This window comes from Dictyostelium discoideum (assembly GCF_000004695.1).
Source record: "Dictyostelium discoideum AX4 chromosome 5 chromosome, whole genome shotgun sequence".
Lineage (NCBI taxonomy): Eukaryota > Evosea > Eumycetozoa > Dictyosteliales > Dictyosteliaceae > Dictyostelium > Dictyostelium discoideum.
The window spans coordinates 1,975,633-2,002,709 of record NC_007091.3 but is presented as its reverse complement, the minus strand read 5'-3'; the positions used below and the strand labels follow the sequence as shown (position 1 = coordinate 2,002,709).

Here is a 27,077-nt window from a genome sequence, read left to right as displayed (position 1 = left end):
TCTAAAATATTAATTTGATAATACCAACCAGCTGGTATATATAAAGTATCTTCTTTATTTAAGATAACAGATTTACCACCGAATCTTTGAATTAATTCTAAATCTTCTGGAGAAAGATAATAATCGAAATAGATATATTTTGTTCTATCTTTGTGATGATTTAAGAGATAACGATTGTATGCAGCCATTTCTAAGATTTTATTTGGTGGGAATAGGATAACTCGTTGTGATCCTTTAAACATTGAAATTGAAACATCACTAAAATTTCTATGTAATGATACTATTGAACCTTGATTACCAATAAATAAAAAACTCTTTAAAAATCCTTGTCCTGCACCACCTTTTAAACTATTACTATTATTATTATCATTAACAATTCCATTACCAATTCCATTACTACTACCATTACCACTTCCACTACAACTGGATGTTGTTTGTTGTACAACATTAAAATAATTTAAATTAAAGTATGGTAACGGTTCCCAAGAAACAGGTATATCAAAAGAAACTTTTAAACAAAAGTTTTTATGGAATGATCTATTTGGTGAATTTACAGTTTTTTGAAATTTATTAACATTACCAACCCATTGAGTTGTAGCGGTATTAAAGTTTAATCTTGACCACATTGCATTGTTAAAGGGTAACTTTTGAAAGAGATATTGTAGATTATAGTTTGAAATATTCCAATTCTTTGGTAAACCATTGATTAACACAGGTAAACTACCCTTTGAATATCTATCCATTGAATTTCTATCGGTTAATTGTGAATAGCTAATTACATCGACTCCATTGTTATTATGGTTATATCCACTAAAGTAATTTTGATTACCATTTGCATTACAATTCAAAGAATCATGTTCATTCTCCAAATGATTTCTGTATTCCCTAGCTGTGAATAATTGACCACAACCCCAAATTTGACAAACTATAAATGGTTCAGTTGGTGCATCATTACTAATATAAATCGGTTGATCTAAATATGCTAAATTCTCCATAGATACTGATCCTTTCTCTCCTAAACTATCATCCTTTTGTTGAGCTTCCTCTTCATTCATTAACTGTTGCATTTGTTCAATTTGTTGTTGAAGTTGTTGTTGTTGTTGTCTTAATTGTTGTTGTTGCTGTTGCTGCTGTTGTTGTTGAACTGATAAATTTGGTGGTGATGATGGTGGTGGTGATGTTGGTGATGATGTTGATGATGCTGTTGCCGTCATCCTTCTAGTACTAATTGAATTTGTAGTAGTTGTCGTTGCTGTTGCCGTTGGTGAGGTTGGTGCTGATTTTATTGATGCTGTCGTTGATGTTGTAGTTGTAGTTATTGGTATTACCATTGTATTATTGTTTTGTTGTTGGCTATTATTATTTATATTATTTACATTATTATTTTTATTACTAGTAATATTACTATATTTAGAAGCTTTATAATTTTCTAAATATTTATTCATTGATTCTATTCTAAAGGTTTCTATTTGATTTTTATCCATTTGAAATAGTTGTTTGGTGAGTGGTGGTGTTTTTAACATATATTCTTCAACTAATCTATTTGTTGCCACTAAATCATCCTCTTCAGAAAGATTATTTCTACCTTTATAGTTGAAATAATTTTTATTCTCATTTTTATTTTTATTTGTATCTTCAGTATTTTCGGTATTTTCGGTATTTTTGTTTTTATTATTACTACTATTTTGAATCATTTCTTCCTCTGGAACTTCTATAATTGGTTTTAATGCTTCTTTTTCTTTCCCTTTATTATTCATATTATTACTATTTTCATTACTATTTTCATTTTCTTTTGATGAGTTTTCATTGTTGTTTTCTAAATTAAATAAAAAATTTTTGATTTTTAATAATTATTCTCCTTCTTATTATTTCTTTTTTTTTATTTTATTTTTTTATTATTTATTTTTTTTATTATTTTATTTTTTTTATTATTTTATTTTTTATTTTATTTTTTTATTTTTTATTTTTATTCTTAATTTATTTATTTTTTATTTATTTATTTTTTATTTACTTGATTAGAATTTTTTTATTATTTCTTTTATTGTAAATTCTTTTTTTTTATGATATTTTTTTTTTCCAAATTTTTTTTTTTTTTTTTTTTTTTTTTTTTTTTTGGTTTTTTTTTTTTTTTTATGTCTTGTTATTTAATTTTTTATTTGTTTTTGATTTTATTATTTAATTTTTGATTTATTTTTTTTTATTTTAAATTTATTTTTATTTTTTTAAAAAAAAAATATATAATTTATTTTAAAAAATGATTAAAAGAAAAAAAAAAAAAAAAAATATACATACCATCTTCGTTTTTACCATTTAATTTTTTATTATTTTCTAAATTATCGTTTTTTGAATCATTAGAATTTATATGATTACCATTTTCATTTTTTCCATTTGTAATTGTGTTTTCACTACCGTTTTCTTTTGAACCACCATTAATTTTATTAATTGATTTTTCAATATCCATAGATTCTTCGTTATTTTTAAAATTTTCATTTAAATTATTATTATTATTACCAACTTCTATTTCTTTCTCAGAGGTAATATTTAAAGGATCGTCAGCAAGTGTAATATTGTCATCAGGGTTTGTTGTTTTTTTTGCTGTAAAATTAATCCTAAATTTTCCATTTTCAATTTGTTTTAAAACTGTATTTGGACTAGCCACTGGTGATTTTTGATTATTATTTGGTGGGCTACCTTGGTGCATTTTTATTTGGTGTTGTGTTTGTTGACATTTTTTTTTTTTCTTTTTTTATTTTTTTTTATTTATTTATAGTCTTTTTTTTATTTTTTATTTTTTATTTATTTTAATTTTTTATAAAAAAAAAATATTATTATTTGTATTTTAAATAATTTTTTTATTCTATGTAAAATATTTGAATAATTATTATTTTTATTTGTAATTTTTTTTAATATATATATATATTTTTAAAAATAAAATTTGCTTAATATTTTACTAATATATTAATTATTTTAGTATAACGAAAGCAAGTGGAATATATTTTGGTCCAAAAAAAAAAAAAAAAAAAAATGAAAAAAAAAAAAAAAAAAAAAGTGAAAAAAAAAAAAAAAAAAAAAACAAAAAAAAAAATTTTCCAATGACAGAGAAATTTTAAAAATAATAAATTAAATAAAATTATTATTGTGATTTATTTAACAAAAATTAAAAAATAATTATTATTGTGATTTATTTAATTATAAAAAGAAAGAGGTGTTTTTAACGTTGAAAAATTATTTTTGAAAAAAAAAAAAGAAAAAGAAAAAAAAAAAAAAAAATAAAAAAAAAAAAAAAAAAAAAAACAAATAGTGTTAAAAAAAAAAAATAATTAAAAAATTAAATATAAACAGAATTTCAATTTGATATCGTTTTAAAATAATATTTATAATATATTTATACTATATTTATATATTTAAAGTTTATTATGAAGATATTATTATTATTATTATTATTTTTATTATTATTATTTCTTTATTTATATTTTAATAATATTATTTTCTAATATTATTAAAAATAGAAGAAAAAAAATTAAAAAATAAATAATCATGGAAAGTATTAAAAAATTTATATTTACATTTTACATCAACTAAAATTTGAAAGTTAGGAATTATTTAAAAAAAAAAATAGAAAATGAAAAAATAAAAAAAAAAAAAAAAAAGTTTTTATACTTTTAAATTAATAATTTTTTTTTATTTTATTTTTTTAAATTTTTTATTTTTTTATTTTTTTATTTGTCAAGTAATAATTAAAAAATTAAAAAAAAAAAAAAAAAAAATTAAAAGAGGAAAAAAAAAAAACATTTCAAAATGTTTGGAATAATTAATTTTAAAAAAAAAAAATACCTAAATAGATAAAAATAATAGTAATAATAATAATATATATATATAGTAATAATAAATAATAATTTAGAATAATCTCTTTTTAAAATATTTTAAATTAAATATTAAAATAAAAATAAAAATGAAAAAATAAAAATAAAAAAATAAAAAAATAAAATTAACTACGGGAAAAACCCAAAAAAAAAAAAAAAAAAAAAAAAAAATCAATCAGAAATTTCGAAAAAAAATTTTTTTTTTTTTTTTTTTTAAATTCAGCAGTGGTTAGTTTGTTATTATTTATTGTTTAGGTACTAGTAATAGTTGTAACAGTAGTAGTAAAAGATGAATAAATTATTTATTACTTTTATTTTAAGTACACTTTTATTAAGTGTTGTTTGTATTGTTAAATCTCAATCAGATTCATATAAACCAATTTTATTAATGCACGGATTTGCAATTTCCGAAGATTGTGGAGCAAATACTGATTGGGATACAATGTTAAAATATATTCAAAAAAATAATCCAGATCAAATTGCAATTGCATTAGATGTTGACAATCATCTTAAATCAACCAAACCAATGTTCACTCAAATCAACGATATTTATTTATTAATGACTTCAATCCTTGAAAATAATTCATCATTTGCAAATGGTTTCCATATTATTGCTCATTCACAAGGTGCTCTTTTAATGAGATCACTTGTAGAAATGTATGGTTTCAAAGTTGATAATTTTATTTCATTGGCTGGTGTTCATAATGGGGTGTAAGTTTTTTTAAAAAAATTAAAACTATAAATATAAAAAATCCAAAAAATTCAATCCATAAAAAAAAAAAAAAAAAAACAAACACATATTTTCATTTTTAAACAATTATTAATTTTTATTTATTTTATTTCATACCACCCCACCCTTTTTTCTATTTTTATTTTTAAAAATAAAAAAAAAAAAAAGTTTTGGAGTTGGATTTACAAATGATTATTGGTTTGGTAATTTTACAGATAAGGAATTAACAGATTTAATGTATTCATCATCAATGCAAAAGGAATTTAGTGTTGCAAATTGGTGGAATGATCCAAAAGATAATGATAGATATATAAAAGAGAATTTCTTTTTACCAGCACTTAACCAAGAGTTATCAGAGTTAACACCAGAGTTTAAAGCAAATTTTGTTAGTAGTATTGGTGGTTCATTCAATGCATTTGGTTCACAAGATGATGAAGTCGTTGATCCATGGATTTCAGAATTATTTGGTTATTATAATGAAAATATGGTTATGATTCCAATTAATGAAACTTACTCATATCAACAAGATTCATATGGTTTAAAAACATTAGATAATCAAGGTAAATTAAAATTAACTCAAGTTGATGGTGTTAAACATGCTGATTGGTTAAGAAGAGAAGATTTATTCAATCAATATATTTTACCATTAATTTCAAAATAAAAAAATAAAAAATTAAAAATAAAAAATTCAAATAATTTAATAAATACATATATATATAAAAATGAAAAACAATAATTATTGAATTATTTTTTTAATAATTTAGAAAAAAATAATAATAAAATAATAATAATAATAATAATAATAATAATAATAATAATAATAATAATAATAATAATAATAATAATAAAATAAAAAATATTAATGATTTAAAAATAATTCTAAAAATAAATCATAAATAAATAATAATTTTTTTTTTTGAATAATATTCATTGAATAATATTTAACCCACCAAAAACCACCCCTTTTTTTTTTATTTTCAATTTTTTTTTTTTTTATTTTTTTTATTTCTCCTACCCTGAAGTGACATTAAAATAAAATTTTTTTTTTCATTTTTTTTTATTTTTTTTTTTCAAAAAGTAAAAATAAAATATTGAAAATGGAAGAGATACAAAAATTAATTAATGAATTAGGTGGTTCACAATATAAAGATAAAGGTATGTAATAATAATAATGATTAAAAAAAAAAAAAAAAAAAAAAAAAAAGAAAATTATTATTAACAATTATTTTTTATTTTTTATTTTTTTTTAAATTATTTAATTTATAGATACAGAACATTATTCTGAAGAAGCAGTAGAGTTATTAATTAAAAAGATTGATAATAAATCAAAAGGGAAAACAGTTATTGAAAGTAATACATTAATTTATAAGACATTAGCAGATTGGTCAAAAGTTGAAGATAATAGAGAAACAATCATTAGATCACCATCAAATGTAATTGAAAAAACTTTTCAATTATTTGAATTCTTATTACCAAATGGCGTAGAAACATTAAATACAGATACTACAGTTGAACAATCAGAATTATTTTCAATGGTTTGTAGATTACTTGGTAATTTAACCTATGAAAATGCACCAAATCGTGAATTTATCTTTGATAAAACTCCTTCCATTTTAAAATATATTTCAAGTTTTGTATCTCAAACAAAGTATCAATCATTACAAAGAACTTCTTGTGCTGCCATTGCAAATCTTTCTTCTGAAACTGGTAAGATTTAATCTTTTTTTTTTTTTTTTATTATTTTTTATTATTTTTTTTAAACTAATTTTTTTTATTATTATTATTTTTATTATTATTATTATTTTAGATTTTATTCAACTTGAATTCTTTAAATTAGGAGTAGTTTCAATTTTAATCGATTTAATTTGTAGAGAAGGTACAACTGATGAAGTTAATCAAATGGCAATTAAAGCATTTAATAATTTAGTTGATAATGGTAATATTATAAATTCAAATAAAATCAAATAATAGTATAATATTAATATATTTTTATTTTTATTTAAATTTTTAATTTGTTATTTTAATAGAAAATACTCAAGTTGATATTCATTTCAAAGAAATTCATAGATTATTAGGACAATTAAAGAAATCATTAAATAAAGAAGGTTATTATGAAAATTCATTCGCTAATGATTTGGTTTCATCATTATCAACTCTTTCTCTTAATAGTAGGTTTTTTTTTTTTTCAATCTCTATATATATATCTCTTAAATTTTCATATTGAATGAATTCATTAAAAAGATATTAATATAATAATAATTTTTAATTTTAATTTTTTTTTTTTTTTAAATTTTTTTTTTTTTTAATGAAAAATAGAGGATTTACAAAAAGAAATATTAAAAGAAGGATTTTTAAATGATTTAATTGAATTAATTGAAGAATCAAATGTACATAGAGAAATGATTAATCAATTTGAAGATGATGATATTGAAAAGGATAAGGATATTTCAATTGCACCATCAACATCAGAGTTAATATTTAAATTAGCCGATAATGATGACTATAGACAATACTTTTATAATAAGGAAAGAGATGGAAACGATGCAAATAACATTTTGGATAGAATGATAAAAATAATGACATCACCACCACCAGCCTATAAAGATGGCGATAGCAAGGCTCAATTGAAAGCATTGGATGTTGCCAAAGTGAAGAAAAACATAACGAAAACCATTGCATTATGTTCATTAGAGGATGATGTAATCGATAAATTCATTAAAACTCCAAAGATTTTCGTTGATTTATTGGTCGATACTGAAGACACTGAAAGAATTGTAAATGGTGAAATGATCATTGGTAATCTCGCAAGATCCGAACCAAATTGTAGATTATTAAATTCATACAATGTCATTGAGCTAATTGCTGATATCATGAAAAAGTTTCCAAATTTTCAACCAATTCAACATTTAGGTTTATCTTCCATTAGAAATCTCACACTTCCAACTATAAACAAAGGTTTCAAACCAAGTTCAACTTTGATGGAAGATGTAGTTTTCAATTCAAAAGTACACAATCAAGTCATTCAATTCGCTGCTTTATCTTTGATAAAGAATTTCATTGGTTGTGATCAATCAAACTTAAAATTATTCTTGGAATTTCCAAATGCTCTTCAATCATTATTGGATTTAGCCAATGGTAGAGTACCTGCAAGTATGGATGATGAATCTGATCAACAAGAACAATTACAATTAGATGATGCTAAAATTCAAGAAATTGAAGAGAAATTTGAAGAAAAAGAAAAAACAATTGAAAAAACAGATGAAAAAACAGATGAAAAAACAAATGAAAAGAAACAATCAAAGAAAGATATGAGAGTAATTTATGAAGCAACTAGATTATTACTTAGATTTTTAGATAATTCTGAATTATCAAATCATCAAGAGAAAATGAAACAATTGATTGAGGAATCAGTTGAACCATTCTTTAGTTTATTACAATCTCCTTTCCCAATTTTACAAGTTGAAGGTGCAAAAGGTTTAGTTTTACTCATTAAACATGATAAACAACTCTTTTTATCACGTCCATCATGGGTAAAAGATTTGGTTGAAGTTTTATCCCTTTCAATCATTCCTTTCCAACAACTCTCAAGAGAACAATCAACAATTACTACCGATCCAAATCATCAAAAATTAATTGCACAAATTCAATCAAATTGTAATTTTAGTACCGAACTTCAAAATGTTATCCTTTCAAATATTTTTTACAATTTCTCTTTAGATGAATCAATTTGTAAAAAAATGAAAGATCAAAATGTTATTTCTGAATTAAAAACTTTAAAATCAAAACAAGATGCACCACAATCATTAACAAATTTAATTCAAAAAATTTTAGTTCAATTAACAATTTAATTTTAATTTAAATTTAAATAAATAAATAAATAATAATAAAATTAAATAATTATATCATTATTTTAATGTCTTTTTTTTTTTTTTTTTTTTTTTTCCAAAAAAATTTATTAAATATTTATAATATTGAAATATCAAAATCAACACTTCCTTGCTTAATCTTTTCAAAAATAAAACCAACACCATTTATACCTTCAGGTAATTTGTTTACTTTTCTTGGTGGTCCATAATTTTTACCTGGATGTGGAAATTCAATTTTAATTTTTTTATCAATATTTTGTGGTTGTTTATCCTTTATCCAATCAAAAATTGAAGGTACCTCTACAGTAAGTGTTAATAAATCTAAAATAATAAAATAATAAAATAATAATTAGTAAAAATTATCAATCAAATTTTAAATGAATAATATTATTATTATTATTATTATTATTATTATTATTATTATTATTATTTTTTTATTACCTCTTTCAAAAGTATAATTATTTGAATTTGTATTTTGATTAAAAAATGGATAATATATAAAGAGGTTATTATCGGTTTCATATTTAAAGAAGCTATTTGAATTTGAATTTGAATTTGAAGTAGAGATTACATTAACAATAGGTGTACTATTATTACTACTACCATTACCACTACTATTTGAATTACTATTTACAGTTGTAGGTAATAATGATGTTATTGAAGTTGTTGTGAATGGATTAAATGAATAATTATATTTACTACTTATACCTATAACACCACTACTTCCGCCACCACCACCACTACTACTACTTGAACCAATAATACTACTGGTTGATGAACATGAAGAGGATGGTGATGGTATTGTTACCATTGAAGATGGACTTGTTTTTATTGATTTATATAATGATAAATTATGACCAGTTGAGTAATAATCAAAAACACTATTACCAGTTAAATTTAATTTACCACTACCTTTATTACTACTATTATTACTTAAATTTACATCTTTTTCATTATTTGAGTTATCACTTTTTAATGAATTTTCATCATCATCCTCATCCTCATCATCTGTTAAATCAAGATGATGGCGATTATTTTTTTGTTGTTTTTGTTGTTGTTGTTGTTCTTTTTGTTGTTGTTCTTTTTGTTGTTCTAATAATTTTTGTTGATTCTTTTTCTCCAATTTTTCCAATCTCTCTTTTTCTTTTTGTTCCAATTTTTCAAGTCTTTCTTTTTCCAATTTTTCCTTTTCTTTTTCTATTCTATCCCTCTCACGTGTTCTTGAGGGTGTATTGATTATTTCGTTTGATAATGATTGAATTGGAATTGCATTATGATGAGATGTCGGTGTAATTGGTGGAGTTGTTGACATTTGATTTTGAATTTGTGAAATTAAATGATTTGCATTTTCTTGTAAAATTTGAATACTTCTACGACTACTTGTTACTGGTGTTGTTGGTGTAATATTACCATTTGAATTATTATTATTATTATTACTATTACTATTAATAATATTATTATTATTATTATTATTATTATTATTATTATTATTATTATTATTATTATTATTATTATTATTATTACTATTATTATTATTATTATGAATACTATTACTATTATTACTATTATTATTATTGTTAATATTATTATTATTATTATTATTATTATTACTATTATTATTATTAATATTATTATTATTATTATTTATATTATTTATATTATTATTATTATTATTATTTATACTATTACTATTATTATTATTATTACTACTACCACCACTATTATTAATATTATTATTTACATTTGTTGAACTTAACTGATTAGGATTACGTGATATAATTAAACGTTTATTTGAATTTGGATTTGAAGGAATTGGTAAAGTTGAGGAAGATGATAAAGTTGAATTTGGTATATAATCATCATCTTCATGATCAGAAGATGAATAATCAGAATCAGAAGATTGTGAACTATTTGAAACATAATTTGAAAGTCTTCCTTTTTTAGTACTTTTCAAAGATTGAATATCAACATTATCAGCAATACCCAAATCAAATCTAGATTTTTTAATATCATCAGATGTTGGATTAGTTGGTACTAAACCAGTTCTTTTCAATGCACGCACTTTATCATAGATTTGTCTTTCTGAATACTTTCCGCCACTAAATGGTTTAAATGTCAGTATGGTTCTAACATCTTTTCCAAATAATATAACCAAATCACATAAAACTTTAACTTCTTCCTCTGGAAATTTAGTACGCTTTCTTTCACCTTTTTTACTGGTACCACTTGTAGTTGTCGTTGTAATTGATGTTGATGTTGATCCTGTGGTTGTAGTTGTACTTGTGTTATTGGTTGTTGAATTATTATTATTATTATTATTATTGTTATTATTGTTGGTTGAATTATTATTATTATTAGATGGAACTAAAGAATTTTGATTATTACTTGATATTGTTAATGGTACTGAATTATTTGATAAACTAGTTGATAATGAATTGTTATTATTATTATTATTATTATTACTATTGTTAATTAGATTATTATTATTATTATTATTATTATTATTATTACTATTAATATTTAAACCATTATTTAAATTACTATTAATATTATTATTATTATTATTATTATTGTTATTAGTATTAGTATTGAATTGATTGAAATTACCATTACTTGAATCAATTCCATTATTTGAGAATTCATTATTAAAATTACTATTACCATTTGTTTGGTCAACTCCTATTGAGGGATCCCAATCTTCACAAGCCTCATCATAATCTCTTTTTCCCCCTGGGGAAAAAAAATTTTTTTTTGGGTTTTTTTTTTTTTTTTTAAGTTGTATTTTTTTAATTATTTATATTAAAATGGGAATTGGTTTTTTTTTTTTTTTTTTTTTTTTTTCTTCTATATATTCTTTGTTAAAATTAAAAAAAAAAAAAAAAAAAACCTTTTTTTTTATTTTTTTTTTTTTTAATTATTAAAAAAAAAGTTGATAAAAAATGAACTGGAATTGAAAGAAAATAATAAATTTAGATAATTTGAAAATTAAGTTGAGGAAAAAAAAAGAAATTAATATAGGTTTAAACCTATATTTAAAATTGAGTGAATGTTTTTTTAAATTCTTTTTATTTAGAAAGCTTTTTTTTTTTTTTTAACTTTTATATATTGTTGAGAGAAGTGGGTGAGTGACTGAAAATGAAGGTGAGTGAATAAATAAATGTTTTTTTTTTTTTTTTTTTTTTTATATATTTTTTATTATTGTTTTTTTTATTTTTTAAATTTTTTTAATTGAGTGTGTGTGAGAAAATGTAACTTTTTTATTTTTTTTTTTTTTTTTAAAAAAAAAAATTATTAATTATTTATACATATAATGAATATTATTAATATGGTATTTTGTTGATGATGGGTTGACCTCAACAGTTTTTTTTATTTTTAATTATTTTTTAATTATTTTTATTTTTATTTTTATATTTTTTTAATAATAGAATTTTTGGTGTGTGTGTGGTGAAATTTTTGTATTTTGTTAATTATTTTTTTTTTTATTTTTTTTTTTTTTTTTTTTTTTTTTTTGTTATCAAGATTGGGTGGAGGTCAACCAAATTATGATTTATTATTTTTAAAAATTTTTTAATAATGTTGTTATATAATAATTTTTGTTTGAGTTATATTTTGATGATTGAGATGTATGGTTGAAAGGGATGTAGATCTACCTTAAAAAAATATAAAAAAAAAATAAAAAAAAAAAAAGGAAAAAAAAAAAATAAAAAAAAAATAAAAAATAAAAACCAAATTTGAAAAATTGTAAACCAAATTGGATGGGTGCTTTGGAAAGTTGATAAAAAAATTGAAAAAAAAGCTTGAGACAAAAGTTGAAAAAAAAAAATTCAAATAAAAAAAAACTCTAAAAAAAAAAAAAAAAACCAAAACATTCACTATTTTTTTTTTTATTTCCAAATAAAATTCAATTACTTTGCCTAGGAATCAAAATAAATGTTTCATATAAAAAAAAATGAAGATTGTGAATGTTGAATGTTGACTCAACATTCACAATCTTCATTTTTTATAAATTTAGGAAAGTTGAAAAAAATAAAAAATAATTTTATTTAATTCTTATAAACCACTAAAGTATCAATGTATATTACTAATTAAATTTAATTCTTAAAAACCACATCGAAGTTCCTATCAATCTTTTTATAAAGGAATTTAAATTTTTTTTCCAAAAAAAATTTGATTAAATTCTTAAAAATTATATTCAAGTTCACCAATCTTTTTTTAAAGGGAAAAATGTTTGTTCAAAATATTTATTCCGGAATCGAACCTTTAACCTTTTTTTAAGATATTTAAAAAATGGTTCTACTGAGACTCGAACTCAGATTACAGGATTCAAAGTCCTGGGTGCTAACCAATTACACTATAAAACCGGATGAAATTTCTTTGAAAATTTACTGTAAAAAGATTATAAAATCTTCTTTCAAAAAAAAAAAAATATTAAAAATTATTAAAAAAGAAACAATAAAAACCAAACATATTTTCGAAAATTAATTTTATTATTTTTATTTTTAGTTTTAAAAAATTGAACAAGTATCATTTGAAAAATGGATAGAATTTTTAATTTCAGGTATAGCACTAAAATGATTAAATAAAAAAATTATTAGAGTTGGAAATTTGGATTCGAAATAATTTAAAGCCGACTGTTGTGATTTTAATGACTCTAAAATATCACTATTTGGTAAAATTTGTTTTAAATCTCTATAAATTTGATTATAATGTTGTAGAGTATTTCTGATGAATCGAATTAAATCATGAAGTTGATCAAATTTATAAGATGCTACTTTTTTTTCAATTTGATTTGATAAAGAATCCACTAATTGATAATCGAGTGATTGATTCCAAGGTAATGGTACACAATAACAACTACTGCTACTAATTTTACAACTACTACTACTAATACTACTACTACTACTACTACTACTATTACTACTATTACAAATACTATTACTACTACTACTATTACTATTACAACTAATTAATATTTTATTGATATTGAATTTCTTAAAATCATGATCACCCAATAAACGTAAAGAAGATTCTAAAAACTTAATTTTCTTTAAACTGTCCCAAAACAAAGGATGTTTTAAAACTGATGATAGGGTCGGTCTTTTACTCTCATCATATGATATCATCAATTCAATTAAATGAGTTGCCACTAAATTTAAATTTGATAATTGAGATAGATTGTATTTGCTTTTAGTGATATAACGAAGTCTTGAGAATTTATCACCAAATGGGTGAGCACCATTTGTCATTATAAAATAAATTAAACAACCTAAAGAAAAAACATCAACTGATTTAGTTTTTCTTTTCTCTAAAAGTACTTCAACAGGATGATACCCATCTTGACCAGTTGGAATTGCATTTGTTGAGAAATTATAAGTTGAACTAACATTCATCTTACTTAAACCTAAATCTGAAATTATTAATCTATTATCTTTTACTAATATATTTCTTGGATTTAAATCATTATGAACTATATTTTGATCATGTAAAAATATTACACCATTTATCATTCCAATAATTAAATCCAATACTCTATTATTATTATTATTATTATTTTGATTATTATTTTGATTAATAAATTCATTTAATTTTGATTGATCGTATAAAGATTGTAATGAACCATCACATAGAGTTAAACCAAGGTAAACACAATTTTCATCTTCTTCTTGATCAATGTATCCAACTAAATTTAAGTTTTTATTGGTTAAACCAATTAAAATTTCAATTTCTTTACTAATTAATGGGTTAAACATCTTTTGCATTTGTTTAATTGCTACTGGTATTCTATTATTCCAAATACCTTTAAATACTAATGTACCATTTGATCCTCTACCCAATATATTTGACTCTTTTTTATTAAATTTAAATTTACCAATTGAAACATCATATATTTCATTTATATTTTCTGTTATATTTTGTTGTTGATTTAAATCTTGATTTTTAATTTCATTTATAATTGCTGATGTATTGGAATTTGTTGTTGTTGTTGTTGTTGTTGTCGGTGTTGCTTTTTTTGTTGACTCTAAATTTGGTGTTGGGTTTGAAGTTTGATTTTGATTTTGTAATAAAGTTGGATTTAAATTTTGGTTTTGAATTGATGAAGGAGAGATAGGTCGACCTTTGGTTTGTTGGTTAAATTTTCGTTGGTCTTCAATATGTTGATTTTCATAATTTTGTTGAATATTTTGTTGGTGTTGTTGTTTTTGTTGTTGAGCTTGTTGTTTAGCCTGTTGTTGTTGTTGTTGATTTTTTTGTTTTTTTAATTTATTTTTCTTTTTTAATTTTTCAGCATCATTTTCTTTTTTTAATTGGTCCAATAACTCTTTTTCATTTTTTGTAGCAATTTCAAATTTTTCTTTAAGTTCAGCTTCTGAAAGTGGTTTTTCTTTAAAAAATAATTCTTTTAAGTCTAGTTTTTCTTTGTCTTTAATAATCATTGAATTTAAAATATTTGAATTAATAGTACCATCAAGTAATTTTGGATTTAAAAAAATTGAAGTTTCAAAACCATTAAATTGAGATAGTGAAAATTTACCTTTAGTTAAAAGATATTGAACATCAAATAATCTAACTAATTCGGTATATTTGATTTCACCATTTGAATGTGGTTCATAGTTGTAAAGAGTTCTAACTTTGTATATAATTAATTTCATTTCATCATTTGAAACAAATGGAGCAAGTGCACGTAACCATTGAACTGGTTCAACAGAATTTGAAATAGATCGTTCATCATGTAATGACATAATTATACTAGTGACAATTTCGAATCTATTAGTTAAAAAAGTGAAAGGAACACCGTTGGTTGATAATTCTGAAAGTCTTGAAATTGTATTAATGAATTCCAATATTTTAACAACAGTTTCTGTTTTTGGTTTTGGATTTCTAACTAATCTAGTTACATCATGTGCTAAAAATAATGATGGACTTATTTTGAATAAACCATTTCCAGTTATATTTTGAATATATGCTTTTAGTATTTCCAAACTACAAGAATCCAATATATTTGGTATCATTGATGCTTTTGGTTCAAATACATTATAAAAATCATCAATATCACTACTACTACTACCATAATCTTTTGTTTCTTCTATTTCTTCATCATTATCATCATCACCAATATAATCATAATCAATATCATCATTATTAATAATAACATTAATCTCATCAGTGTAAACACCAAAATCAGCACCTTTATGACTATCAGAAAAATAAAATGTAGAATCAACAGTTGACAATGTAATATAACGATAATCATAAAGTTCCGGTTTCTCTTTAATAGTATTACATATTATAATTGATTTGGATGTAAGGAGATTAAAAAAATCTATAACACGTTGTTCTTTATGATTACCAAAAAAACAATTTAGAAATAAAACTTTTTCAGGTGCTGAATCTCCAATGTAAATATCTTGCCTATTTTGTAAATCTAAAAAACCAATATCATCCTTGACATAATCGACAATGCATTTTAAGATTTTAGGTGAAATTTGTCTGCAACATATTGAAAAAAAAATTCTAATTTTACGTTTACTCTTTTCATCAAATCCTGAATATGATCCACTACTAATACATTCTAACATTTCATTATTATCATTATTATTAATAATTTGAGGTTTTGGTAAAAAATATTTCTTAAAAATTTTAACACAATCAAATTTACAAACAAATTCGAATAGCATTAAATCTTTTTTTGATGTTTTAACATTAATTTTCCCATTTTCTTCAAAAAGTGTAATTTTTTTTTTTTTTTTTGATGGATAATTATTCTTTAAAGTTTTATAAACTAATGCAAACTCTTTAACATTATCAAATCTAAGTGAATGAATTATTGAAAAGTTTCTATAATATGATACTATAATATCCTCCTTTTCTGTAAATCTACCTATATCTTTAACTCCAAGTTTTAAAATCATTGGTATTGATGCGTTGGCCAATATGATTTTTAAAAATATTAAATCATAATGTGTCTCTGCTCTTACTTTTCTTCTAAAAAATTTTCCAACCATTATAAAAACTGAATCTCCATTTTCACTTGGTGAAAATATTTCATTTGAAAATATATTAAAAAATTTAATAAATGATATCGTTCCATAACAAGAAGCTAAAATTTCCCAAAAATATTCCAAATGTAATAATTTAATTTTTCTAATAATATAATAAACTGAATTTAAACAATTTTCACTAATTTAAAAATAAATAATAATAATAATTAAAAAAAAAGTTAATTTATTAAATAATAAATAATAAAAAAATAAAATAAAAAAAAAATAAAAAAACCCACTATTTGTCATATGTGTCTTTAAAATCTTGGATTGTTGGTAATCTTTTATAAAATATGGAAACATCATCTATTTGATCTTTTTCATTTGATTTTTTAAATAATTTGCCTTCGGAATTTCTGTAATAATTACCAGTTGTGCTTTTTTTAACTTTGTAATCATTTATTTCTTCTTCTTTTCCTTCTTCTTCTTCATTTTCATCTTTAATTTTACAAAAATATGATAATGAAAATAAACAGTGAACTGCTTTTAAAAAATTTGATTTTGAAAAATTTTTGTCACTGCAAATTTTTAAAAGATCAAATTTATTTTTTTCAATTTCTTTATAATATGATAAAAATAAATCTTCTCTTGTATTTATATCAATTTTCTTTTTACCCATTTTTTTTAAATTAACATATTAATCAACTTTTATTTAAATATTTGAATTTGTTTCAAAAAACTACTTTCGTTAAAATTTATTTTTTATTATTTCTTTTCTTTTTTTTTTAGAAAAAAAAAAATAAAAAAAAAAAAAAATAAAAAAAAAAAAAGAAAAAAAAACGAAAGTAGTCAAAGCGGTGTTTTTTTTTTTTTAAATTAAAAAAAAAAAATAACAAATCTATACTTTTTTTTTTTAATTTACATCTAATTTGTTTTAAATTATTAATAATTTGCGAATTAAAAAAATTGGATTAAAAAAAAAAAAAATAATAATAATAAAAAAAATACTAAATAAAATATTAAATTTTGTGGTGTTTGGTAAAAAAAAAAAAAAATTATCTCAAGTATTGGATACATTACATCTATGTTATGTATCTCAAAAAAGGAAATAAAAAAAAAATAAAATAAATAAATAAATAAATAAAAAATATTTATTTGTTTACATATAACAAAATATTAATTAACCGCTTTTAATAAAATATCTTTTTTTTTTTTTTTTTTTTTAATTATTTTTTAATTTTTTTTAAAAATCAAATCCACGTTTGATGCTCGGAATTAAAAATAAAATAAAATAAAAAAAAATTAAAAAAAATGAAAACTGGCATAAAATTGTTTATTGAAAATATCAAAATATTTTTACGAATTGTTTTTTATTTTTTTTTTAAAATTTTATTTTTTTTTATATTTTTTTAATTTTTGTTTTTTTTTTTTTTTTTTTTTTTTATCAAATTTATTTTATTTTATTTTTTTTTTTTTTTTTAAGGTTTTCTTTTTTTAAAAAAAATAAAAAAAAAACAAATCAAATTTTATTTAAATAATATAAAAAAATAAATAATATAATATAAAAAATGATATCATCTCCAATTACCTCATGTACTGAGGCAATTGAAATGATCTCAAAACTTCCACAAGAAGTAAGTTAATAAAAAATTTATAATTAATATAATAATTTTAATAATAATAATAATAAAAGTGCAAATAAAAATAAAAACTTTTTGAAATATATAAAAAAAAAAAAAAAAAAACTTTTTTTTATTAATTATTTTTTTTATTTTTTATTTTTTTATTTTTTTTAAAGGTATTTGAAAAAAGTACAAGAACAGCAACAAAGAAATTATTAGCATCAATTGGTTTAGTGACAATTGGTACATATTTAGTATATGCACTTCCATGGTATTTGTTACCAATTGGATGGATATTTATGGGTACAGCATGTTGTGGATTATTCTCTGTTGGGTATGCATGTGGTAATGATTTATTTTTCAAGAATAAATTTGTTAACTATGTAGTTGGAACAATTTGTATGTTACCATTAATGTATCCATTAGCCTATTGGAAGAAAAGAATTGAAAAGAAAGCAACAGCAAGTCGTGATTTCGTTCGTGAGATTGCAAGTGGTAATTTTTGGTTCCTCAGTTCATTACTTCAATGGTTATCATTAAATTTCAGTTTCAAATTCTCCAAATCAATGATGGTCTCAGTCTCATTCCTTTATGTATTCATCGCATTATTCTTCCCAATTATGACCTACAGTATGGGCATTTGGGGTTTATTCAAGTACTATTTGATCCCATTGTTTGTGTACCACTTTTGGATGTCAACATTCCTCAAGGCTTCATCTCTCTCAAGTGTCGCAAGTAAACCAACTTTCTTTGCCCTCCCACGTTGGGTACAATATTTAACACAAGATTTTAACATTGGTGTTACCTTGAGTCACATGTCTCAAAATTTGGGTGTACCATCATACAAATGGAAAGATGCTTACAATTTATTAAAGAAAGAGTATGAAAATATCACTGAATTATCATTTGCTTCACTCTTGATCAATTTACCACCAGTTGTCCAACATGTTGAACCAAAGAATTCTACACTCTCTGTCGAATTGGATGAAAAGAAACAAGATGAGACCTCATCCTCCAATTTATTCGATCCAGTAACTCATCCATTTGGTTTGCTCAAGGTTGATCCATCAAAACCATTCCATGAAAGAATCAATTGGAATGTTGCTATCTTTTTATGTGGTACCCCATTTTTAGCACTCTATGGTATTTTAACAACTCCATTCATCACTAAAACCTATATTACCGCATTCCTCGCTTACTATATCTCTGGTATGGGTATTACAGCTGGTTATCATCGTTTATTCTCTCATCGTTCCTATAGGGCTTCATTACCAGTTCGTATAGTTCTCATGTTAATGGGTACATCAACTTTTGAAGGTAGTGTTTTCGAATGGTGCCAAGATCATCGTGCCCATCATCGTTTCACTGATACCGATAAGGATCCATACAATGTAAAGAAAGGTCTTTTCTATTCCCATATGGGTTGGATGCTTTTCAAACGTATTCCAGGTGATGCCGATATTAGTGATCTTAAAGCTGATCCAGTTTTACGTTTCCAACATAAATATTTCATTCCATTGGCATTCAGTTTGGGTTGGTTCTTACCAATGTTCATTTGTGGTTTTGGTTGGAATGATTGGAAAGGTGGATTTTTCATCGCTGGTGTTGCCTCCAAAGTACTCATGATGCAATGTACCTTTTGTATCAACTCTTTGGCTCATTATCTTGGTGAAGCAACTTACACCGACCAAAGATCTCCACGTGACTCTTTTATCACATCTTTGGTCACTTTTGGTGAAGGTTATCATAACTTTCATCATGAATTCCCATATGATTACAGAAATGGTATTCATATGTCTGCTTACGATCCAGGTAAGTGGTTAATCAATTTCCTTAGTTGGTTTGGTTTCGCCTATGAATTAAAGAGATTCCCAAGTGAATTATTCGCAAAAGGTAAAATTCAAATGCAAGAGAAAACCATCAAAAAATTACGTGATCAACTCTATTGGGGTAAACCATTGGATCAATTACCATCATTCACTCGTGCTCAAGTTAAAGAGAAATGTCAAAAAGAAAAGAAACAACTCTTAATCATTGAAGATGTTATCTATGATATGTCTGAATTTGCTGAAAAACATCCAGGTGGTAAACAATACATTGACGATTATATTGGTAAAGATGCAACTAAAGCTTTTAATGGTTTAGTTTATAATCATTCATTTGCTGCTAGAAATTATTTGGATCTTTATAGAGTTGCTTTATTATCAAATGAATAAAATTAAATCATTGTTATAAAAAAAAAAAAAAAAAAAAAAAAAAATTGTTTCAATAAATAAATATTAATTTTATATTAATATATATAAATATATTAATTTAATTTTCAAATCAAAAAAAAAAAATAATAACTATTATTTCCATTTTCATATTTTATTTTAAATTTTTTTTTTTTTTTTTTTTTTTATAACAATGATTTAATTTTATTTATTTTTAATAGAGCAACCAAAAATACACAAATGATATAAAATGAATTCAAACATTTTATTTTTTTATTTTATTTTTTAATTTTTTAGAATATAATTATTTTTCATTCATTTTTTGTAATTGTTTTTTTTATTTTAAAAAATCAAATATATTAAAAAACCAGAAAAATGATTTAATTAGAATTTTTTTTAAATTTCTTATTCTCATTTATTTATTTTATTTGTTTAAAGATAAATTAGTGGACAAAATAAAAAATTTAAATAAAAAATTCAAAAAACTGAATCGGTGCTCTATTTTTATATATTAAATCATATTAAAAATAAATTAAATTAAATAATTGTTTGAAAAAAAAAAAAAATTAAAAAAAAATAAGTAAATTCGAATATGTTTTGATCAAAATATTTTTTTTTATTTTTCCTTTTTTTTTTTTATTTTTTTTTTTTTTATTTTTTTTTGGTTTTTTTTTTTTTTTTTTTTTTTTTTAAAAAACGAATTTTTCATTTTTCATTGTTTACTTTAGGTTGAAAATTGAAAAAAAATATATATATATTAATAAAGAAATGATTAGAAATATTGGATCAAATTTGATGAAATCATCATCATCAATTTTATTAAGAAATCAACAACAACAAACAAATAAATTATTATTTAGAAATTTTACATCAATTCCAGAAGCTGTTGCAGTAACATCAGAAGAATCATATAATTCCAAAAATCAATTTACACCAATTGGTAAAGATTCATTTGCAGTTGTACATATTTCAGGTAAACAATATAAAGTTATAGAAGGTGATATTATTATGACTGATAAAATTCAAGTTGATGTTGGTGAACATATCGTTTTAGATAAAGTTTTATTAGTTGGTACTAAAAATGAAACTATAATTGGTAAACCAATCATTAGTAATTTCAAAGTTCATGCTTATATTGAAGAACAAGCAAAAACCGAACATGTAACCATCTTTAAACATAAACCAAGAAAGAACTATAAAAGAACAACAGGCTTTCAAGGTTTAGCAACTTATATCAGAATTGGTGGAATCATAAAAGGTCAAGAAACAACAACAACAACAAACTAATCAAAAAAATAATTTTAAAAAATTTATTAAAACTAAAACTAAAACACAACCTCAAAAAAAATAAAAAAAAAAAAATAAAAAAAAAAATAAAAAAAAAATAATAATAATAATAATAATAGTAATAATATAATAATAATAATAATAAATAAAAAAAATGGTGCAAGAATGTATATATATATAATTTAATTTAATTTAATTTTTTTTTATTTTTTTTTATTTTCTTTTCTTTGATCTATCATTACTGTCAGTATTATAATTCTTTCTTTTATAATCTGAGGAGGAGGAAGAAGAAGAGGGATTAGAAGAGGAGTAGTTACTACTTGTATTACTTGGTGTTCTTGAATCTCTGTCTGATCTTAAACTACTACTGCTACCTCCAGTATTACTACTACTTCTACTTTTATAATCATCTCTATCTCTATCACTCCCTCTACTACTACTTTCAGAGGTTCTATCTCTATCACCCCCTCTTTCTCTATCATATCTATCACTACCTCTTGTTGATGAACTACTATTATTATTACTACTACTACTACTACTACTTGTTTTATCTCTGTCTGATCTTTCACTTCTATCTGATCTTTCTCTTTCACTTCTATCTCTATCTGATCTTTCTCTTTCACTTCTGTCTGATCTTTCTCTTTCACTTCTATCTCTATCCGATCTTTCTCTTTCACTTCTATCTCTATCATCTCTATCTCTTTCTCTTTCTCTTTCACCCCTATCAGAATCACCTCTTGATGATGATGATGAACTTTCATTTCTTCTTCTATCACTACCGCCACCACTACCACTACCATTATTATTATTATTACTATCATCCTCATATTGATTAGTTGTACTATATGTTCTACCACTACCACGATAATCTTGATTATAAATTCTATCTCTTTGATAATTTGTTTGATACTGTTGTGGCTGTGGTTGTTGTTGTTGTTGTTGTGGTTGTGGTTGTTGAGGAGGTATTTGTTGTTGACCACCTCTATTAAATCTACCATCAGTTTGTTGTTGTTGATCTAAATTTGATTCATCATTAATATCAGATCTACTTGGTTGTCGTTTAAATTGTGGTCTTTGAATTCCTTGTTGTAATTTATCACCTTGTAACTCTGGTGGTAAATCACCAACTATACTACCACCACTACCGCTACTACCACCACCAATACCACCACCAACACCAACACCTAAATTACCATTGGTAATATTTGGTTTATCACCAATACCATTACCACCAGTACCACCAGTGGTATTACCACCAATATTTGGTTTATTACTTTCATAGCCTTTAATTTTACCTAAATTATTTAATTCCATTCTCATTGTGTTTTGTCTTTCACAATAGGCTTTCCAAGTTTCTTCAGTGAAATTATAATTGAAATAATCTGAAATATCAGCACCTGGTTTTAACCAAGGTTTCTCTTCAAATGATTCGATATCAAATTCAAAGATTGTTTTTTGATTTGATTTAGCTGAATTGAAACCACTACCACCACCACCACCACCTGTTGGTGTTTGTTTTGTTAACATATATTTACCACCTGACCCAGGTGTAATCGATGATGGATTTCTATATGAAAATTTATTTGGTGTAGTTCTAAATGTTGCACCAGGTTTACTCGATGATGCTTCAACACTTTCTTGATCTAAAAGTACAACAACATCATCGTCATCTGATTCTTCATCTTCCTCTTCTTCTTCCTCCTCTTCCTCTTCCTCCTCTTCTTCTTCCTCCCCCTCATTATTATTATTATTATCTTCTTGATTTTCACCACCTTCTGCTATATTTTCATTTTCATTTTCATTTTCACCACCATTATCGCCTTCAGTGGTGGTTTTATCTGTTGGTTCATTCATTGATGCATCTTTTATTAAAGTTTGTTCCTCAACTTCACTATAATTTTATCAAATTTAATAAAAAAAAAAAAAAAAACTTAAATTAATTTAAATTTTAATAAAATTATAATTTTTTAAATAAAACTTACCTCATTGTAGAGTATTATACTTTTCTTAATTACTATTTTTTTTTTTTTTTTTTTTTTTTTTTTTTTTTTTGAAATTAATGAAAATTTGAAAAATAAAAAAATAAAAATAAAAATAAAAAAAAAAAAAAAAAAAAAAAAAGAATGGTCAAGAAATTTTTACAATTAAAAAAAAAAAATAATTGATTAAAAAAAATAATAATTGGTTAAATAAAAAAAAAAAAAAAAAAAAAGAGTTAATAAAATAGTAATCCAAAAGAGGAAAAAAAAAAAAAAATAAAAAAAAAAAAGTAATCTAAAAAAATAAAAAAAATAAAAAAATAAAAAAGATTTTTTGATTTTATTTTTGGTGTTTAATTTCCTAAAAAAAAAAAAAGCCCAATTTGGAAAAAAAAAATATCAAAAAAAAAATATCAAAAAAAAAAAAAAAAAAAAAAAAAAATCTGTTTATTAAATCTTTTTTTTTTTGGTGTTGAATTTAATCAAAATTCAAATCTAAATAAATACACATGATGAAGATATTTTAGATGTTATGTTATAACCAAAAATTCGTTAGTAATTTGGAAAAAAAAAAAAAAAAAAAAAAATTAAAATAAAAAAATAAAAAAAAAAATAAAAAAATAAAAAAAAATAAAAATCAAAAAAAAAAAAAAAAAAATAGGAAAAAGAAAAAAAAAAATCAAAAAAAAAAAAAATCATTTAAATCACAAACAACAATTATACAACCAAATTTTATTTGATGGGACGTGGTTTGTAGCCCCGCTTTTTTTTTTTTTCATTATTTTTTTTATTTTTTATTTTTTATTTTTTTTTTGTAACTATAGTTCCAATATTTTTTTATATTTTTATTTTTATTAATTTTTTTTTTATTTTTTTTTACCCTTTTTTTTATTTTTTATTTTTTTTTATTTTTTTTTTATATCCTAATTATTTATTATATTATCATTGTTGTAAACTATAAAATTTGTTTTTTAAATATATTTAAATAAATACACTTGTAAATAATTTTTTTTTTTTTTTTTTTTTTTTTTTAATCACACCATTGTAATCACATTACTATTATATCAATCAATTATATTCACTACCATAAAAAAATACACAAACACATACAATCACATATACACACACACACACACAAATAAAGAGAGGGGAGAGAGAGAGAGAGAAAGGAATAAAAAATGTTAAAAGATATTTACAATTCATTGCTATCAAAGAAGCAAGAAGAGAGTAATATGGCGGCGTGGAATAATGAAGATATATTGGAAACTCAAGCACAATTATTTTTTTCAATAAAGAGTATAAAAGGTTTAAAAATAATGGATAATCCAATAAAAGTTTATTGTTTGGCATCACTTGAAAAACAATCAGTTCAAACTTCTTCAATAGTAATAAATAAAGATCAATCACAAATTGAATGGAATGAAGGTTATACATTGTAAATATTATCAAATTATTATTATTATTATTATTATTATTATTATTATTATTATTATTATTATTATTATTATTATTATTATTATTATTATTATTATTATTTATTATCAAATTATTTTAATTTTATTTTTATATTAAAATTTTTTTATTTTTTTATTTTTTTTTATTTTTTTTTTTTATTTTTTAAAAAAAAAAGTGATGTAATATCATCAAAATCAATATTAGCATTATCAATATGGCAAGGTAATGCAAATGTAACTATAGCAAATAATAGTATAGAAGGTGGTGGTAGTAGTAATAATAGTAAATTAGTTGGTAAACTTTATATACCATTTGCAACATTTAAAAAACAATTTTGTGATCAATGGTTTCCATTAACTGGTACAAGTCAATCTGTATCAATTCATGTTAAAACAAGTTTTACAAATTCAAGTGTAAGTAATTTGAAAAACTTATAATATATCAATAATAATAATAATAATAATAATAATAATAAAAAAAATATATATATTAATATTTTAAAAATTTTAAAAAAAAAAAAATAGAAAAAAGTAACAGTTGATGATTTTATATTTTTAAGAATGATTGGTAGAGGTGCATTTGGACAAGTTAATTTAGTAAAGAAAATTGATACTGGTAGATTATATGCAATGAAAGTTATAAAAAAAGATAAATGTTTAAATATGAATGCAGTTGGACATACATTTACTGAAAGGAAATTATTAAAGAAATATTATCATCCATTTATAGTTGGATTAAAGTATTCATTTCAAACACAAGATAGTTTATGTATGGTTTTGGATTACATTGGTGGTGGTGAATTATTTTATCACATTTCAGAAAGGGAAACATTTAGTGAGGAGACAGCAAGATTCTATATTGGTCAAATTATGTTAGCCATTGGGTTCCTACATGAACATGGTGTAATCTACAGGGATTTGAAATTAGAGAATTTGTTAATGGATTTGGATGGTAATATTTGTTTAGTGGATTTGGGCCTATGTAAAGAGGGTATCCAAGAGGGCCATGTCACCTACACAATGTGTGGCTCACCCGAATATGTCGCACCTGAAATCATCAATGGTACAGGCTATAGTAAATCGGTGGACTGGTGGGCATTGGGCACACTATTCTACGAGATGATCGCTGGGTTGCCCCCATTCTACAGTGAGGATCCACATGAAATGACAAAGTTAATCCTTTCGTCACCTTTAAAATTCCCACCTCAAATTTCAAAAAATGCAGCAAGTTTAGTTTCATTACTCTTAAATAGAGACCCATCAAAAAGATTAGGTTCTGGTGAATCTGATGTAGAGGAGATTAAAGCTCATCCTTTCTTTAAGAATGTAAATTGGTCAAAATTATTGAATAAAGAAGTTGATCCACCTTTTAAACCTCATTTAGTGGGTCCACTGGATTTATCTTATTTCGATCCACTTTGTACAATGAATTCACAACCAATCAATCCTTATACTATAAATTCAAATCTTTCTGATCAAGATCAAATGGCATTTCAAGGTTTTTCTTATTCTGCACCTGATATATTTTTAAACAACAACAACAATACTACTACCAGCAACACCAATATTGGTGGTAGTGGAAGTAATAGTGGTAGTGCTCAAAATTCACCTTATAATTCATTAAGAAATACACCACCATCAATCATTTCAATGATGAAAATGTCTGGTAGTAGTGGTGGTTTCGAAAGAATGTCACCTGGTCACTTTTCTCCAATCTCTGTAAATAAACAACAACAAATTCAACAACAACAACAACAACATCATCAACCACCACCATTACTACAACCACAACCACAATTTTGGGTACAACCACAACATCCAAATCATATACCTCAGCCAATGGCTCAATTACCAATTTTATCAAAACTTCAAGAAACTACATTTGAAAGACGTAGATCATTATCAGTTAATGCTCAAACTCAATTTACTCTTGTATTAGATCCAAATGAAGAGTAAAAAAAAAAAAAAAAAAAAAAATTCAAAATATTATTAAATAATTAAATAATAATATATACATATATTTACATTTATATATATATTTTTTTTTAAATCTCAAAAAAAAAAAAAAAAAAAAAAAATAGAAA

The 27,077-nt window shown here is 22.4% G+C and overlaps 9 protein-coding genes and 1 non-coding gene across 10 annotated transcripts in view; 5 read left to right on the top strand and 5 right to left on the bottom strand.

The window, feature by feature from the left end:
* Positions 1 to 2,701, bottom strand: part of DDB_G0288859 (C2H2-type zinc finger-containing protein) — a gene marked incomplete at both ends in the record, with an annotated part of 3,451 nt that extends 750 nt beyond the window's left edge. Inside the window, 2 exons of the mRNA XM_001732975.1 lie at positions 1 to 1,816; positions 2,293 to 2,701. The exon at positions 1 to 1,816 is cut by the window's left edge and continues 5 nt beyond it. Of these exons, the coding sequence (XP_001733027.1) occupies positions 1 to 1,816; positions 2,293 to 2,701 (2,225 nt within the window). The remainder of the gene's footprint in view (positions 1,817 to 2,292) is intronic.
* A 1,451-nt stretch (positions 2,702 to 4,152) lies between these two features.
* On the top strand, positions 4,153 to 5,254 carry ppt2 (palmitoyl-protein thioesterase 2; the record flags this gene model as incomplete). The annotated part of the gene is made up of 2 exons (XM_631440.1): positions 4,153 to 4,574; positions 4,762 to 5,254. The coding sequence occupies 2 exons, from the start codon at positions 4,153 to 4,155 to the stop codon at positions 5,252 to 5,254; spliced, it is 915 nt and encodes a 304-aa protein (XP_636532.1).
* A 436-nt stretch (positions 5,255 to 5,690) lies between these two features.
* Positions 5,691 to 8,441, top strand: darA (armadillo-like helical domain-containing protein; the record flags this gene model as incomplete). Its single annotated transcript, XM_631439.1, has 5 exons — positions 5,691 to 5,748; positions 5,860 to 6,300; positions 6,401 to 6,529; positions 6,621 to 6,761; positions 6,910 to 8,441. The coding sequence occupies 5 exons, from the start codon at positions 5,691 to 5,693 to the stop codon at positions 8,439 to 8,441; spliced, it is 2,301 nt and encodes a 766-aa protein (XP_636531.1).
* A 115-nt stretch (positions 8,442 to 8,556) lies between these two features.
* Positions 8,557 to 12,456, bottom strand: DDB_G0288805 (hypothetical protein; the record flags this gene model as incomplete). Its single annotated transcript, XM_631438.1, has 4 exons — positions 8,557 to 8,780; positions 8,901 to 11,189; positions 12,186 to 12,221; positions 12,369 to 12,456. 4 exons carry the CDS (start codon positions 12,454 to 12,456, stop codon positions 8,557 to 8,559), a joined length of 2,637 nt encoding a protein of 878 aa, XP_636530.1.
* A 291-nt stretch (positions 12,457 to 12,747) lies between these two features.
* tRNA-Gln-UUG-12 lies at positions 12,748 to 12,820 on the bottom strand. Its single transcript has one exon. It is a non-coding gene; the product is annotated as a tRNA-Gln (tRNA).
* A 144-nt stretch (positions 12,821 to 12,964) lies between these two features.
* On the bottom strand, positions 12,965 to 17,117 carry irlE (IRE family protein kinase; the record flags this gene model as incomplete). The annotated part of the gene is made up of 2 exons (XM_631437.1): positions 12,965 to 16,637; positions 16,738 to 17,117. 2 exons carry the CDS (start codon positions 17,115 to 17,117, stop codon positions 12,965 to 12,967), a joined length of 4,053 nt encoding a protein of 1,350 aa, XP_636529.1.
* Positions 17,118 to 18,006: 889 nt separating this feature from the next.
* DDB_G0288801 (delta 9 fatty acid desaturase) lies at positions 18,007 to 20,276 on the top strand (the record flags this gene model as incomplete). Its single annotated transcript, XM_631436.1, has 2 exons — positions 18,007 to 18,072; positions 18,237 to 20,276. The coding sequence occupies 2 exons, from the start codon at positions 18,007 to 18,009 to the stop codon at positions 20,274 to 20,276; spliced, it is 2,106 nt and encodes a 701-aa protein (XP_636528.1).
* A 765-nt stretch (positions 20,277 to 21,041) lies between these two features.
* mrpl21 (ribosomal protein L21, mitochondrial) lies at positions 21,042 to 21,560 on the top strand (the record flags this gene model as incomplete). The annotated part of the gene is made up of 1 exon (XM_631435.1): positions 21,042 to 21,560. The coding sequence occupies one exon, from the start codon at positions 21,042 to 21,044 to the stop codon at positions 21,558 to 21,560; it is 519 nt and encodes a 172-aa protein (XP_636527.1).
* A 213-nt stretch (positions 21,561 to 21,773) lies between these two features.
* Positions 21,774 to 23,547, bottom strand: fip1l1 (cleavage and polyadenylation specificity factor FIP1; the record flags this gene model as incomplete). Its single annotated transcript, XM_631434.1, has 2 exons — positions 21,774 to 23,451; positions 23,543 to 23,547. The coding sequence occupies 2 exons, from the start codon at positions 23,545 to 23,547 to the stop codon at positions 21,774 to 21,776; spliced, it is 1,683 nt and encodes a 560-aa protein (XP_636526.1).
* A 1,170-nt stretch (positions 23,548 to 24,717) lies between these two features.
* On the top strand, positions 24,718 to 26,949 carry DDB_G0288795 (AKT family protein kinase; the record flags this gene model as incomplete). The annotated part of the gene is made up of 3 exons (XM_631433.1): positions 24,718 to 24,974; positions 25,170 to 25,407; positions 25,519 to 26,949. The coding sequence occupies 3 exons, from the start codon at positions 24,718 to 24,720 to the stop codon at positions 26,947 to 26,949; spliced, it is 1,926 nt and encodes a 641-aa protein (XP_636525.1).
* Between the last annotated feature and the right edge of the window lie 128 nt (positions 26,950 to 27,077).